The 14366-nt window shown below is 39.2% G+C and overlaps 1 protein-coding gene across 1 annotated transcript in view; it reads right to left on the bottom strand.

Annotated features, from left to right (window-relative positions):
- Nucleotides 1–14366, bottom strand: part of LOC126416987 (protein bark beetle) — a 355587-nt gene that overhangs the window by 65669 nt on the left and 275552 nt on the right. The window contains exons 24-25 of the mRNA XM_050084872.1: nt 11388–11625; nt 4451–4681 (exon numbers count right to left, since the gene is read on the bottom strand). Coding sequence (XP_049940829.1) covers nt 4451–4681; nt 11388–11625 — 469 coding nt within the window. The remainder of the gene's footprint in view (nt 1–4450; nt 4682–11387; nt 11626–14366) is intronic.

Below are 14366 nucleotides of genomic sequence, written 5' to 3'. Positions count from 1 at the left end.
AAATAAGAGCTTGATATTTCTTTTTAAAACATTATGGAAACCTTGAAAATTGTTCTAGTTTCTTCATCCTGTCTGTAGGCTTGTGGGGGCAAATTCAATGAAACATAGAAGAAATGAAGTGATAAGTGATAGAACTTAACTAACTGACAGAGATAAAAAAAGAAAGACAACACTTGATTTCTCCAAAAGTGAAGAGATTTATAAATGCTGTACTTTCATGAATCATAGTGCATCTCATCATTATGGCAGCATTTTGAACTGATGAACTATTATCAAACTATCAGTCAAAATCATTGGCCACAGACAAGTTGTTTATACTCGGAAATTCAATACCCTATTTCCAAACATATTACAGGGCACAACAGCAAATATAAAATTTGGGCTTAAAATACATTTTTATAAGTAATTTGTGGATACTCATCATTTGATAATGACCACAGAGGCCAGAATTACTGACTGAGTTAGAGATTTAGAGTTTTATGTAATAAATTCAGCTTAATTAAGGATAAATTATGTCATTTAATAATTTTCTACAGATTCTGGGTGTCAGTTCTAATAAATTATTAAAAACTGTGAAAACTAGTTTTGAGCCAGATTTAGCACTTACTCTCTTCCAAATAGTCTTAACTCTAGCTTTCCTTTCCTTCCTTAATTTTTTGTTCATTCAAAAATCTTTCTTTTTCTCTTTTCCATTTATATTGTGCATTATCATTCTCTGTTTTTCTCTGACTACATTATTTTTCTTTTCAACAATATGAAAGGATAAATTGCTACTCACTATATGGAGAAGATGTTGAGTCATAGGCAGACAAAATGAAAAGACTTCTATACATTTTAACTTTTGGCCAAATAGCCTTCTTCGGAAGTAGAAAACACAAACACATTCACAACTCACACACACAGAGTCTATGGCTGGCCACAGCAACCAGACACAGTGATCCTGTGCTTGTGTGAATGAGTGTGAGTGTGTGTGTGTGTGTGTGTGTGTGTGTGTGTGTGTGTGTGTTCTATTTCAGAAGAAGGCCTTTTGGCCAAAAGCTAAAATGCATAGCAGTTTTTTCGTTGTTCATGCCTGTGACTCAATGTCTCCTCTACATGGCATGGTGAGTAGCAGTGTACCCTCTTGTTATTCCATCCTGGACTTTCCATTGCTTTATTTTTCCTTTCAGTTATTTCCTTAACATTATTTCTTCCTTCATCTATTTTGTATCAGCTAATAAGGACTACATTCCAACTTCAAGTCCTTAATTTTCCTTGTTATTTTATGTTTCTCCAATATTCTTTTATTTTACTCTTCAAATTTTTCTTCCTCTACTAGCTTATACTGTTCTTAATTCCGTTTTTTATGCCACCTTATAAATTTAGTATTATGTTCCTAGAATTTCTTTTTGTTATTCATGGTTCTTGAGTGTCATTTGTTTCCAGACATTTTTACATTTCTGTAATACAAGCTAGATTTTATTTGCCCCCTTCCACAGCCAGAAGAAATTCCCATAATTAGTGCTACTTATAATAAGCTGTTAGTTAGTTACTTCTTGTTTTGTGGTCTTCAATTCTAAGATTAGCTTGATGCAGCTCAATGCTAGTCTATCCTGTGCAAGTACCTCTGCATCCATTTGAACCTGCATACTGTATTCAAGCCTTGGGCTTCCCCCACCCTTCTTCCCTCACTTCTTGCCATTACCAAAGTGATGGCTCCTTGATGCTTCGGATGTATTCTATCATCTGATTCTTCTTTTGGTCCAACTGTGCCAAAAATTTTTTCCACACAGTAATTCAGTACCTCTTCAATAGTTATTTGACCTAACACTCTAATCTTCAGCATTTTTCTGTAGCATGGTTCTTAGTACAGCCTGTGAAAGGAAGCAGCAGCGGATGTATAACTTCTGTTGTTTCACACTTTTAACAGGTCTCCTTCATGACAGAATCGGCATAATATGATGTCTAGCTCAACTAATTAATATACCTGTTCTCTGCCTTTGTTTACATTCTGTTTCCACTCACATCCTATTATTTCTTGCATGAATGTTAGCCAGTAGTTCATTCCTATTTCCGAATCTGTGTCTGCCCTTGTCCAGAGTATCTTTATACACCCTTTCAGTTCCTGATCACATCATCCTGTTGCTTTTGTTTCCACCTTTCTGTTCTCTTGATTAAGAATTTTTAAAAAATCTGATCGTTAGAAATTCTATTTTGTAGCTAGTAGTAGACACTGCTTTCCACACAAATATTGCTTGATTAGGTTTACACAGTTAATAATTCAATTGGTAGGTACTCAGAAATAAGGAAAGGGTATTTTACAAAAGGTCAGATTTACTGAACTTTCAGTTGTATCCTTACCAGTTAAGACTGACAAATGAAATCAATTCATAAAAGAGCAGCTCATTTTTGTATTATTGTGAAATAGGAGGGTGGCACAGGTGTCATGGAATGATTAGTGAGTTGTGGTGGCATTAATTAAACCAAAAGCATTTTTCATTGCAGGAAGATCTCTTCATGAAATTTCAATCGCCAACATTGTCCCCTAAAAAATGAAAATATTTTGTTGGCACCCACTGAGTAATAACCATTATAATAAGATGAGAGAAATCAGAGCTTGCATGAAAAGATTTTAAGTGTTCATTTTTCCCAGACACTGTTTGGGAATGGAATAGTAGAGAAATAGTCTCAAGATAGTTCGACGAACCCTTCATCATGCAGTTAAGTGTGAATTGCAAAGGAGCCATGTTGATACAGATGTAGATAACAAATTGTAAAAAAATGCTTCTTTTAGCATTATAAATTCAATTTTACAGCATTTTTAAGAGTATAATGGTACATTCCTCTAATCGTCAATGTTCATCAATTCCAACAAGCCCGTTCTCCCATAAATGGGATGTTTGTTTCCGCTGGTGTTGGGGAGTTGAGTGACCAGGTGTCTTGGGAAACCCCTAAGTGGTTGGTCCCCCCCCCCCCCCCCTCTCCTCCCGCCCACAACACAGTCTGCCTGGGTAGGTTTTGAACATGAGATTTTTTTCATATGCTATTACAGTCTTACTGTTATGCTATGGATTTGGTACTCCCACATTTGTATCCTAACAAAAAATTTTGTTAATGCTGAATGGATGTGTGATTGGAACATACATGCGAAATCTTTCAAAGAAATGATTTCCTACTTCCATGCGGCAGGTCATTTTAACCAGGTTAAGAGTGTACATCTGCACTACCAGGACATGACCAGCCTAAAACACAAAATGGATCCCCAGGGATTTCACAAATTCACAGCTGAAGGCTACTTAACTACTTGTGGTACTGAAAAATTCTGGTTGGACATCTAATCAGACATGATCATAGAGTATTTCCCAATCGCTACGTAGATGGATCTTGGGCATGCTGTGAATTCAACACATATGTAAATAAATAAACAAACTCCTTACTAAAACTCATTTCCAGCTAATGTATGCTAGGGCATACCACAGAGGTGACCAGTTCCAAAAAACAAGATTCTGGTGCTCTGTCATTTATATAAATTGTTGTGGCAATGCATATGAGAATTCTCCCAACCTCAAGAAGGAGGATACTAATGTGGATTACAATGACGAGAAAACCCTTACTGATGACATCATCACTGAGGAGGAAGAAGCCGGTGCCTTTAACTTAACCATATGGACAAAAGAGGTCAAGGTGTTAACTTTCTTTGTATGATTCTGTATTCTGTAACATGTTTTTTCATTTGTAGTAATTTTCTATTTTTAAATATACCTTTAGCTTGTAAAAAATGGTATTCTATTAGACATGATGGGGAGATTTTTATGAAATATACATTGTACAGATAAAAAATTTTATTTTTGTTTCTGGTTATATACCTGTAATAAATGAAGTACTCACTGAAGGCAGGGAAGATAGGGGAATTGTGGTTGTTAAGCACTGACACTTAGATGCACCTACCATGAAAAACCACAATTTGTTTTGCAACTTTTAGACAACCTTAGCAGAAATATGCACCCCACTGAGTGTAGGGAGCAGTTTACTTGTGGCACTGACTGTTAAAGGCAATTACCATTATCCTCTTGAAAAATATGTAAAATAACATTACAATGTTAAAACCTGAGGTTCTTACAGCCTCTTGATAATTTTATAATACTACCATTCGTTTGGATCTCTGTATTGTGATAAATATATGTTGTAGAAATATGTTTCAGCAGTAAAAACTTCAGAAACTTTTATTTTTGGGGGATCCAATAGAAAAAATTGTAGGGAAAAGACTGGCAAAATTTCATGGTCTTTTGGCTCCTCTAAGTTAGTGCATGATTCTCAAGATCAAAAGCTTGGATTCTGCACTACACATCACCTACATACAACACACTAAAAGTTCATAAAATTCTGACCTTTTGTAAGGTCCACTGTACCGGCCAACTGCAATATAAAAGCAAATATCATGTGCTTAAAGAAAGTGCAAATGATTGAATACCTCGACACTGCAGTGGTTCAGGCCAGGCAGCGATGTGTGCTACTGAACCAGCATGATAGCTATATTGTCTTCCATGACTGACAAACACCACATTAGAGTCAAATCCCAGTTCTCGGCACACAACCTGTGCATCACGTTCACAAAAATGTGGATCACATATAGGAACCCATTGCAGTGATGTTCGATTATAACGCTCCAAAAAGCCCTCTGCAGTTCTTGCTTGCATTGACCCTGTAAAAAAGATTCATTATACATACGAATTTCTCATTTAAGAAAGAGCCTAGGTTTATTGGCATTTAGTTTTTAAAAAAGATTTATGTAAAAATGGTTACAGTTTAAGAACAAAGCAATCAGCTAAAAAAATGTGACTGTGTGTGTGTGTGTGAAGTGCAAACACGTGCATGTATGCATGTGTGTAATTTTTCATTTTCTTAAACTTATTTTCCCACAACATTAGTTTTACTTTTAGAAGTACGAGGGTAATCCCAAAAGTAAGGTTACTATTTTTTTATAAGTACAGAACTCTGTTTGCATGACAGCTGGTCACACTGTTATGAAGAGTGCTTCAGGCACTGTGTGTAAACATGCGCACGCCGCGCTGAGGCGCTCAGTCTTGGAAGCATGCGTGAAGATCAGTGGATCACCCTGGATGATCTCTGCACGTTGGTTCCTGAGGTGTCCCGAAGCCCTGCTCACAGAATTTTAATGGAAACATTGAACTACCGGAAGGTGTGCGCAAGATGGGTGCCAAGCATGCTGACTGAGGACCACATGCAGCAATGAGTTGCTGCTTCCCGCGCATTTCTTCACCGCCTTGCAGCCGAACAAGACAACTTTCTGGACTCAATTGTCATGGGTGACAAAACCTGGCCACACCACTGTACATCTGAGACCAAGCAACAATCATGCTAGTGACGGCATCCTTCTTCGCCAAAGTTGTGAAAATTCAAACACAGTCTGCTGGTAAAGTCATGACAACCGTTTTTTGGGATCAGAAAGGGGTATTGTTGATCGACTTTATGCCCAATGGGACCACAATCAATGCTGACAGGTACTGTGAGACTCTGAAAAAACTAAAACGGGCGATTCAGAACCGGAGAAAAGGAATGTTGAGCAAGGGCGCACACATTCTCCATGACAATGCTCGCCCACACATTGCTCGGCAAACCGTTGCTCTCCTGCAACAGTTTCAGTGGAACATATTCACCGACCCACCCTATAGTCCTGACTTGGTGCCCAGTGACTATCATCTGTTCCCTACATTAAAAGAACATTTGGCCGGAAAGTGATTCAGCTCTGACAACGAGGTGAAAGAAGAGGTTCATAACTTTCTGAACAGCATGGCGGCGAGCTAGTATGACATGGGCATACAAAAACTGCCACAGTGTTTACAAAAATGCATCGACAGAAACGGTGATTATGTCAAAAAATAGCTAAATGTTCAAGCTGTAAACTGATGTAAACCACTGTAGAAATAAACAGGTCTATGTGCTTATAAAAAAATAGGAGACCTTACTTTTGGGATTATCCTCATATTATAAGTAAGGAATAAATTGCACTGATGAGAAATTAAACTACAACCAGATCAATAAGGAAGAATCCTACAGAATCAATATAAATAACACACTAAAATATTTGAAAACAGTGTTTTAATTAGTTAAGCAGGTAGGTGAAGAATAATTGATGGTGGAAAGGGGGGCAGAGAGCCAGTGTTATGAAATAGTAACAAAAGAGATATGTAAAGATACAGTGATAGAAACTCAAATATATACCTGTGACCAATCTCCTAGAAACATTACTCATGCTTCAAGAAAGAAATTTCAGCAGAAAAAAAACCTGAGAAACAACAATTTAAAAAATGAAACTGGCAGGAACACAGAGAATCATGTTCCTTTATTTTGGTGCATGCACTCTCATCTATTATTCTGCATAACAGAACTAAATGGTAGTGTTTCTTGGGGTCTTTGCTAGTGTAGCAGTCAGTGATGAACATAAATGAATATTTTAAGATTTCCAATGATGCAGCTGCTGTTAAAGAAGTCTTGTACTTTCATTAAGTTTATACCGACAACTTTCACGATATGACTGAAGAAAAAAAACAATCAGACATGATTTGGATTAGTGGTATCTTTTGTGTAATGAAGCAGAATCTACATTAAAGATAATGACATTACAATAATTGAAATTACATTGAAATTACAGGCTGGAAAAAATAATAAAAAATGAGAATAGTCAATTACTCATGTGTAGGCAGTTATAGTTATATGTGGTATGAAGACATACATAAAATAACAGATTTGTTCATTAACTTTCAAGCTAATACTTTCTTCCAGTTTAAACACACACACACACCTGACAGAAAAGATATATCTTACAATATTTTGAAATTATTAAAGACACAAGTTTTATACCTAGGATGAAATATTCTCCAACTTCACTGGAAAATTTATTATCTATTCATGCAAAAATTACTAATTTTAGCAGATAATCTAATTGAGCCAGCAGATAAGATTTACAGAAGATTTTTGCTTAGTCATAGTGTTTCAGAAGAGATGTGAACCACCTATGGTCAAACTGATTGGTCAGTTGAGTGCCTAGTGGAATTGACTCAGATTTTAAATTTCCGATATCAGAATTGCTCTCATTCAGTATGTTATAAAGTCTGCTTGAAGGAGAAGATGTTATGGGAGAGGATATAAATTGTAGACCCAGCAAAACCTCTGATCTCTACACTAATCCCCAGGACCATCCCAGAACCTTCCTCCAAATTCAAATCTCTCCTCATGCCAATTACCTCTCACATGTTCACCTTTTATAAAATATCAAACATTCTTAAACCTAACCATCTTGTATGTTCCACTGTGGATGGCTGGCTACAGTGCTCCCACAGAAAGAATCTTGGCTCTTGTTAACCAACACCTCAAACCTGTTGCCTACAGCCTAACCTCTCACATCAAGGATGGAAACCATTTCCTTAACCATCTGTCAATGATTTGCACACCATTACCGGTGGGATCCCTACTCATCACTATTGACACCACTTCCCTGTACACAAACATTCTCCATGTTCTTGAATCTACATTTATAAAAAAAAGTATCTCTCCCTATTGATTCTGCGCCCACCACATCTTCATTCCTTATACTCACGATAAATTATATCATTATCAGAAAATTCTTCTTTTCTTCAAGCGAAAAAACAGCAACAAAGTCAAAGCACAGTCATGAGCTCTCACATTCAAATGAAAAGCATCGCCATTCTCACCACAAACTGGTCAATCTGAATGCAGTATGGAGTAGTGTGGGGTCAGCACACTGCACTCTTGAATTATCAGACCTTGATTGCACAATTTCTCATTGAAATAGTTCCTCAACAGGCATCATGAACCTGAGTGGACACCATTCCAGTCCCCCCCCCCCCCCCCCCCCAAAGAAAAATCACTGGCAGGACTGGAGATTGAACCCATATCCAGCCATGCTGACCAGTCAGCTAGTTAGGTGTACTGTGAGCTCTCGCATGACACTCTCATATAGTAACCTTTTCATGACTCATCTAGAGGCAATCCCAGATTCTGAGCCCCTTCATCTGCTTTGGGTTCATGGTCTTGGCCCAGGACCACAACAGTCTATCATCATTCCTCCACAGCCTTTTCTCCCAGCAGCTTCATGTGATTTTCCCAAGCCCACTGTTCGTCTTCCTCGACAACCTCCACCTCTCCAGTGGCCTCATAAAAACCTCTGCCTGTATGAAGCTCACTATAACTAGGAAGCATAAACCTGATTCTGAGGGAAAGTCATCTGTCCCACCCCTCGTCTTCCCTTTGAATGATGAGAAGCCTCCAGCCTTGTCTGGCTTGATCTGTGATTCCTAAGTGTGTTGCCATAGCGCCACTTCTGCCACAGCTTTGCAACCGAGTTGCTGCCAATCATTCACTTAAGCATTCACTCTATGGAAGTGTTGAACATTTGTAAAGAGAGTTCTGATTTTCACTGTGCACTATTGCTAATCATGTTTGCTATTTAAGACCATTCAGTTACCAGACATAAAGAGCCAAACAAAGGGCATCATATACAGTGTATATGAATTTCTTCATGATCTTATATATAATAAAAAAAAAAGGCAAAATCTTATCAGCACTACAGACTGCAACAGCAAAAGGGGAGGTGTTTCACTCCAAATAGTAAAGAGAATATTGCAGAGGTGGTCAAGTAATGAAGTCACAGTCTCCGAGGAAAGATATTAGTGAAAGAAGAAGTCACTGATTTGGAAAATTTCCAGGACATGGTAAATCATACTGTTATCAGATTTTATGACTGTGGCAAGTACCCCACAAGGCAAAAAGTTGCAGATGCATTAGATGACTAGCTTTGTTTCATAGGGGACTGCCATTCATTTCTTAATCTTCTGAGTTTAAGGAACAAAAAATTCAATGATAGAGGACTAATTCTGATGGAGAGATCTGACATTGTAGCAACTAGGGAAATTTTTCTGAGAAAAATTCACATCACTGAGGAAGAAACTCATCACCACCCTGATATTTACCTCAATAACTCATTCCAGGAAGCACATCTGGTAGGATTTGAAAGGCAATGGGGGTTTGAAAGTGCTGACTAGCAAAAGAAACAGACTTGTCAGCCATGCAGGATAACCTGAACATGGCTTCATCTAAAATTCACTTCCAGTGATTATCATGAAGCAACGAATAGTGATGTGTCCTTTTAGACTGTCATTGCTGCAAATGACTTGTAGATCCTGTGTTTTGTGATGCATTTAGTTCTTCAGTAGAGAGCAATAAAGTAACATTACCTGGTATGCTTCTTGTCATAACACTCTTTCCTCTCTTGCACTCTCTCCTGTCACTTCCCTTTTTCTCTCTCCTTCTAAAACTTTTCAGTACAAGGCAGGATGGCCGCCAAGAATACAGCATTTGTGCTGGCATCCATGAAATTTAACAAATGAGCAGTAATAACACATTTAGCTACAATATACATTATAATTTACATGAGAATACATTAACATGTAAAGACCCAAGAAGGGAGCTACGGCGGCTATCTCCCCACAGTGTATTCAAAACATTTTCTTGATATATGGTACTACAGTCATAAAAAATTGTTTAAAGGAAACCACTGTTTGCATCCGAGTGTAAATTTTTTATTGTAATGTATCGTCTACAGATTTTGGCACTCATGCCATTTTCATGTGAGTCTTATGTATGCACAGGTGTCTGACAGGACTGTTCAAGGGCACAGTATGTTGGATATGACTCGACTGGCGCAGGCCTCTAGACTTGCAACTTTGATGAAAGAAATATACACTGAGAATAGGAATGGGGGGTGGGGGGGGAGGAGATTGTGCAGAAAACGAGGAGGGGTTTACTTTCTATATCTGCCATTCCAACTGCCAGTCTCATTGCTCTGTAGTATAAACACCAATAGTAATGACACTTTGATTGCTGTCATCCTTTCGCATTGAGGAGTCTCTTTCATAAAATCTGGCCATCCACAGGTGGCACATTTGCCATGATGAACAAAAGGTCTTACCAAGGCTTTTGCAGACAGAGGCAACCCTCCAAACCTTATCCACAAAGAGATGCCCGAAGCCGTATCCACACATACTGCTAATCCTCCAGTCACTTGCAAATGAGCAGTCCTCTCACCACCCAGTATCATCCTGGACTGGAACAACAATCAGGGCTTCAACTTCCTACCTTCATCCAACAAATGAGAAACATCTAAGTCATAATCCTTCCCAGCTCTCTGAGTCTGCTGTCCACCCAGTCTATGAAATAACTTGGTGCACACTTCTGGCACACCTCTTTACACATAAATCACCTCTTGGTGGAAGGCCCAAGGGCAAGATCTGTCTGTCAGCACATCCCATCCCACTCCCATCAAAGGTACAACCCTTGTTAGAGGCAAGATGACCACCAATCACCTATCTACCTGCATGAATGGCCACTGCCAAACTGTGACAAAGAGCAGAGTTGACCACACAAAGGCTGAACACACTGCTGAGCAGAAAGCATTCAACTTCAATGGCTTCTTCAGAACCTGGGCCATCTGGATATTCCCCCTCCCAACTGCAGCTTCTCTGAATTATGTAGATGAGAAGTCCGCCGCTCGTGGTCTCGCGGTAGCGTTCTCGCTTCCCGAGCACGGGGTCCCGGGTTCGATTCCCGGCGGGGTCAGGGATTTTCACCTGCCTCGAGATGACTGGGTGTTTGTGTTGTCCTCATCATTTCACCATCATCCAGGAAAGTGGCGAAATTGGACTGAGCAAAGATTGGATAATTGTATGGGCGCTGATAACCACGCCGTTGAGCGCCCCACAACCCCAACATCATCATCATCATCATATGTAGATGAGAACTGTACTTACAACACATTTTTCAACCCCACAATTGTCTTCAATCTTCAGTAGGCCCTGTTCCACACCCACACCAATCCACATGGCTCCCATCTCACTCATACTCTCCTCATTTTCCTTCTTCCTCTGTTGTATCTCCACCTTCAAGTCCATTCCTCCAGTCCTTGTGTGCAACATACACCAGCTGCCTGCACCAGAGTGAGCTCACTGTCCCACATTTCCATCCAAACCCCTTTCTGGCTCTTTCTGCCATTTGCCATACATCCCTCTCTCCATCCCTCCGACTTTCAACCCATCTCCTTTCTCTTCGTATCAAACCTACTTGACTCAACCCTACATTCCTATTGAACAACAGCACCAGTATAATTTCATTAGCTGTGACCGTGTAGACAAGGGGTGTGTGTGTGTGTGTGTGTGTGTGTGTGTGTGTGTGTGTGTGTGTGTGTGTGTGTGTGTGTGTGTGTGTGTCTTCTGTATCGGTTAGCTCTGTTGGAGAACACTGCCTCAAGCTGTCTTCACATGACGTTATCAACTTCTGCTTCCTCTCTATTTCGTTCAATGTGTCTTGCTCACCTTGCATATTTGCTTCCCCTGTGCAATTATTTGGCAATGTGCACAGGCGAACTGTAGGCTGACCTTGTACCAGCACAGAAGCCATCTGAGTTTTCACGTCTGAAGAAGTCTGATGTGTCAGAGGACGCAGTATAACTTCTTGACCTGGTCTACCATTTGCCTTAAGTGAGCCCAGAACCAGTATCCCCACATTTGGTGCAAATTCAATCACCACACCTGGAGATAGTGACAGGGTTACCTGTGGACAAACAAGGTATTTAAAGGAAAGATACTACCAGAAACAGCTTCATTATGAAATCCTTTACACAGTGTGGGAAACATTTCACTACTGTCACAATGTGTGTGGGTGATTACAATTATATTTTAAAAAAATAGTTTTCCATCTTTTCACACAAATGCATATCACACTTGAACATAATTGATGGTAATTACACTTCTTTATATATCTGATAACATTAAATGTTTTCTACTGAGACACCATAACACACAAACCAATGTGAGTAAATGCAAGATATTCGCAAAAGACTGGAAAAGCAAAAGTAACAGGGAATTGGAAGGTTGTATGTCTACTAATGGACTTATATGTTTTAGCAACAGATAAAGAAAGAGATAACAGTAATAAAGCTTCTACATGAGAGGAGAGTGAAGAGATGTGCAAATGAACAAAATTTACACAAAAAAATGCTCAGCAAAATGGAACTACCCATTTAACAGTTTTTTTGCTCTTGTTCCTTCCTTCTAAATCCACATAGTCATCTTCGTCCCTTGTTGCTGCAGCCTGATTGGAGTGAGTAAAGACCTTGGGTACGTGGATGATGAGAACACATTTGGGATATAATGTAGAAAAACAGAGGAACAGGTCAGGAATGGTTCAGAAAAAATTCTGGTAGTGTAGTTCATGTAGATGTATGAAAGGGAGGCATCTGATCATACAGTCATACAAGAATGCCATATTGTGCTACATGAAACATATACAGAATTGTTTGGTACTTTATGAAATTAAGGAAGCTACATAATACTTGTCATATTTTTGCGTAAAAGAAGGCAAAGGAAACCACTCACCTGTAGCAGATCAATCTGCGGATCACAGTAACGTATAAGTAGCATTCGCACCCATTTTCGAGCACTAGCTCTTCTTCTAGCAATAGTAAACACATTCATACAGGCACCCAAACACACACACCTGTAAAATCCTGCCATGGCCACAGGAGTGTGCATTTGGGTGTGAGTGGTTATGTGAGTGAATGTGTGTACTATTGCTAGAAAAAGAGCTGCTGCTTGAGAGCTAGTGTGAATCCTGTTTTCAGTTGTGTTACTCTGCTCCGCGCATCGATCCACTATAGGTGAGTGGTTACCTTTTCCTCATTTTACATACTGCTTCATCCAGGAATTTCATCTTTCATAGCCCAAGGATAGGCCATTTTTATTGCTGGCTGGTACACGTAACACCACAATTCTCAATACCTGAAGAAGATGACTAGTTCAGTCATCAAAATATTGTGCATGAAATGGAAATAATAACTTGGCTGAACACCTGGGAGCACAAGCAATGCAACTGGTTGGAGTCTATGCATTGACTACATGTAACCGCAAAATTGTCAGCACCTGAAGAAGACGTCTGAGCTGGCCATCAAAATACAGGGTGATTTAAAAAGATGGACACCACTTCAGTTGGTTATATTTCCTACACTATACACTGTACTTGAATTCTGCCAAGTATATTTGTATATTTGAAAGACGATATCGTAAAGTTTCAGATGCTACCACTGGAGCACTTCAGCACCATATTGTCTGCAGCATACACTGCATCAGTTGAAAGCAAGATGGCTACTACGTAACACAGGATTTTTATATTCATATGTTCAGTAACAGAAAGTCTGTGACTGCAGTGCAATGAGAATTTTGCCATAAGTTGCACCAGTGAAAGAGAGCACTGGTTGTTGGAATAAACAATTTGATGAAACTGGCTCTCTATGTAATGGTAAAAGCCCAGGCCAACCATATGTATTGGAGTAACATGTGGAGCACATTCAAGTGAGCTTGGAACATAGCTTGTTCCTCAAATGAATGAAGGTTCAAGAGATTAAATTTTAGAGCAGGGTGAAACTCCATCCCATTGGCGTCTGAATGTTCGAAGTTTCCTGAACGAATGTGTACCTCAACAATGGATAAGTCTCACAGGGAATGGAGACTTAGTACTTCACTTCTGGCCACTGGTGCCTCCTGATCTCACACCCTGAAATTTTTTCTTATTGCTGTTTGTGAAATATGGAGAATACATACTATCTATTTCCACGGATTTGAAAGACCTCAGAAAACATATCACAGCTGTGGTGATCTCTAAGACAGTCGTCATCTAGTGTGGGATAAATTCAGCTACCTTCTGCATCAGGGGTTCCCAGACACTGGTACACGTACCACTGACAGTGCACAAGTACATTTCAGGTGATATGCGTACAAGTAAACAAAACATGAACTGATACAAGTAAATTTTTCTCTTACTTTATTCTTAAAGTAAAATGATAGTGAGAAATTTTTAAACTAAAATGATAGTGAGAAAACTGATTGATAAAGAGTAGAATATATATAATGTTAAAGAAAACAGATTTGCTGCAGAATGTTTGTTCCGGATTGGATGCAGGACACAGGAAGATCTGAATGTACCCACCTCACCCCCTCCCTTCACTAGCCATCACTTCCTTGGACGGGAATGATTAATCTTATTTTGATGTTGGCAATATTTTGATAAAGTCTTGTTGCTTATTTGAAAGTTTTTGTGCCACTTTGCAACTGCTGCCAGTAATAAGGTGTACCAATTTTTTGTTGTTATCGTCGCTTTGTTGGGTGTTACATTACAGTGACGAAGTGGCAAAAATTATTGCTCCCACATAATTCCTCACTCCTGCGGCAGTCATTGCTCAGCATTTTGCAGACCCCCTCCCCTCCTCCTCCTCCCCCACCTCAGGATTCATTAAAAGG

Source organism: Schistocerca serialis, chromosome 8, assembly GCF_023864345.2.
Source record: "Schistocerca serialis cubense isolate TAMUIC-IGC-003099 chromosome 8, iqSchSeri2.2, whole genome shotgun sequence".
Lineage (NCBI taxonomy): Eukaryota > Metazoa > Arthropoda > Insecta > Orthoptera > Acrididae > Schistocerca > Schistocerca serialis.
This window is presented reverse-complemented; position numbering and strand designations above follow the sequence as displayed.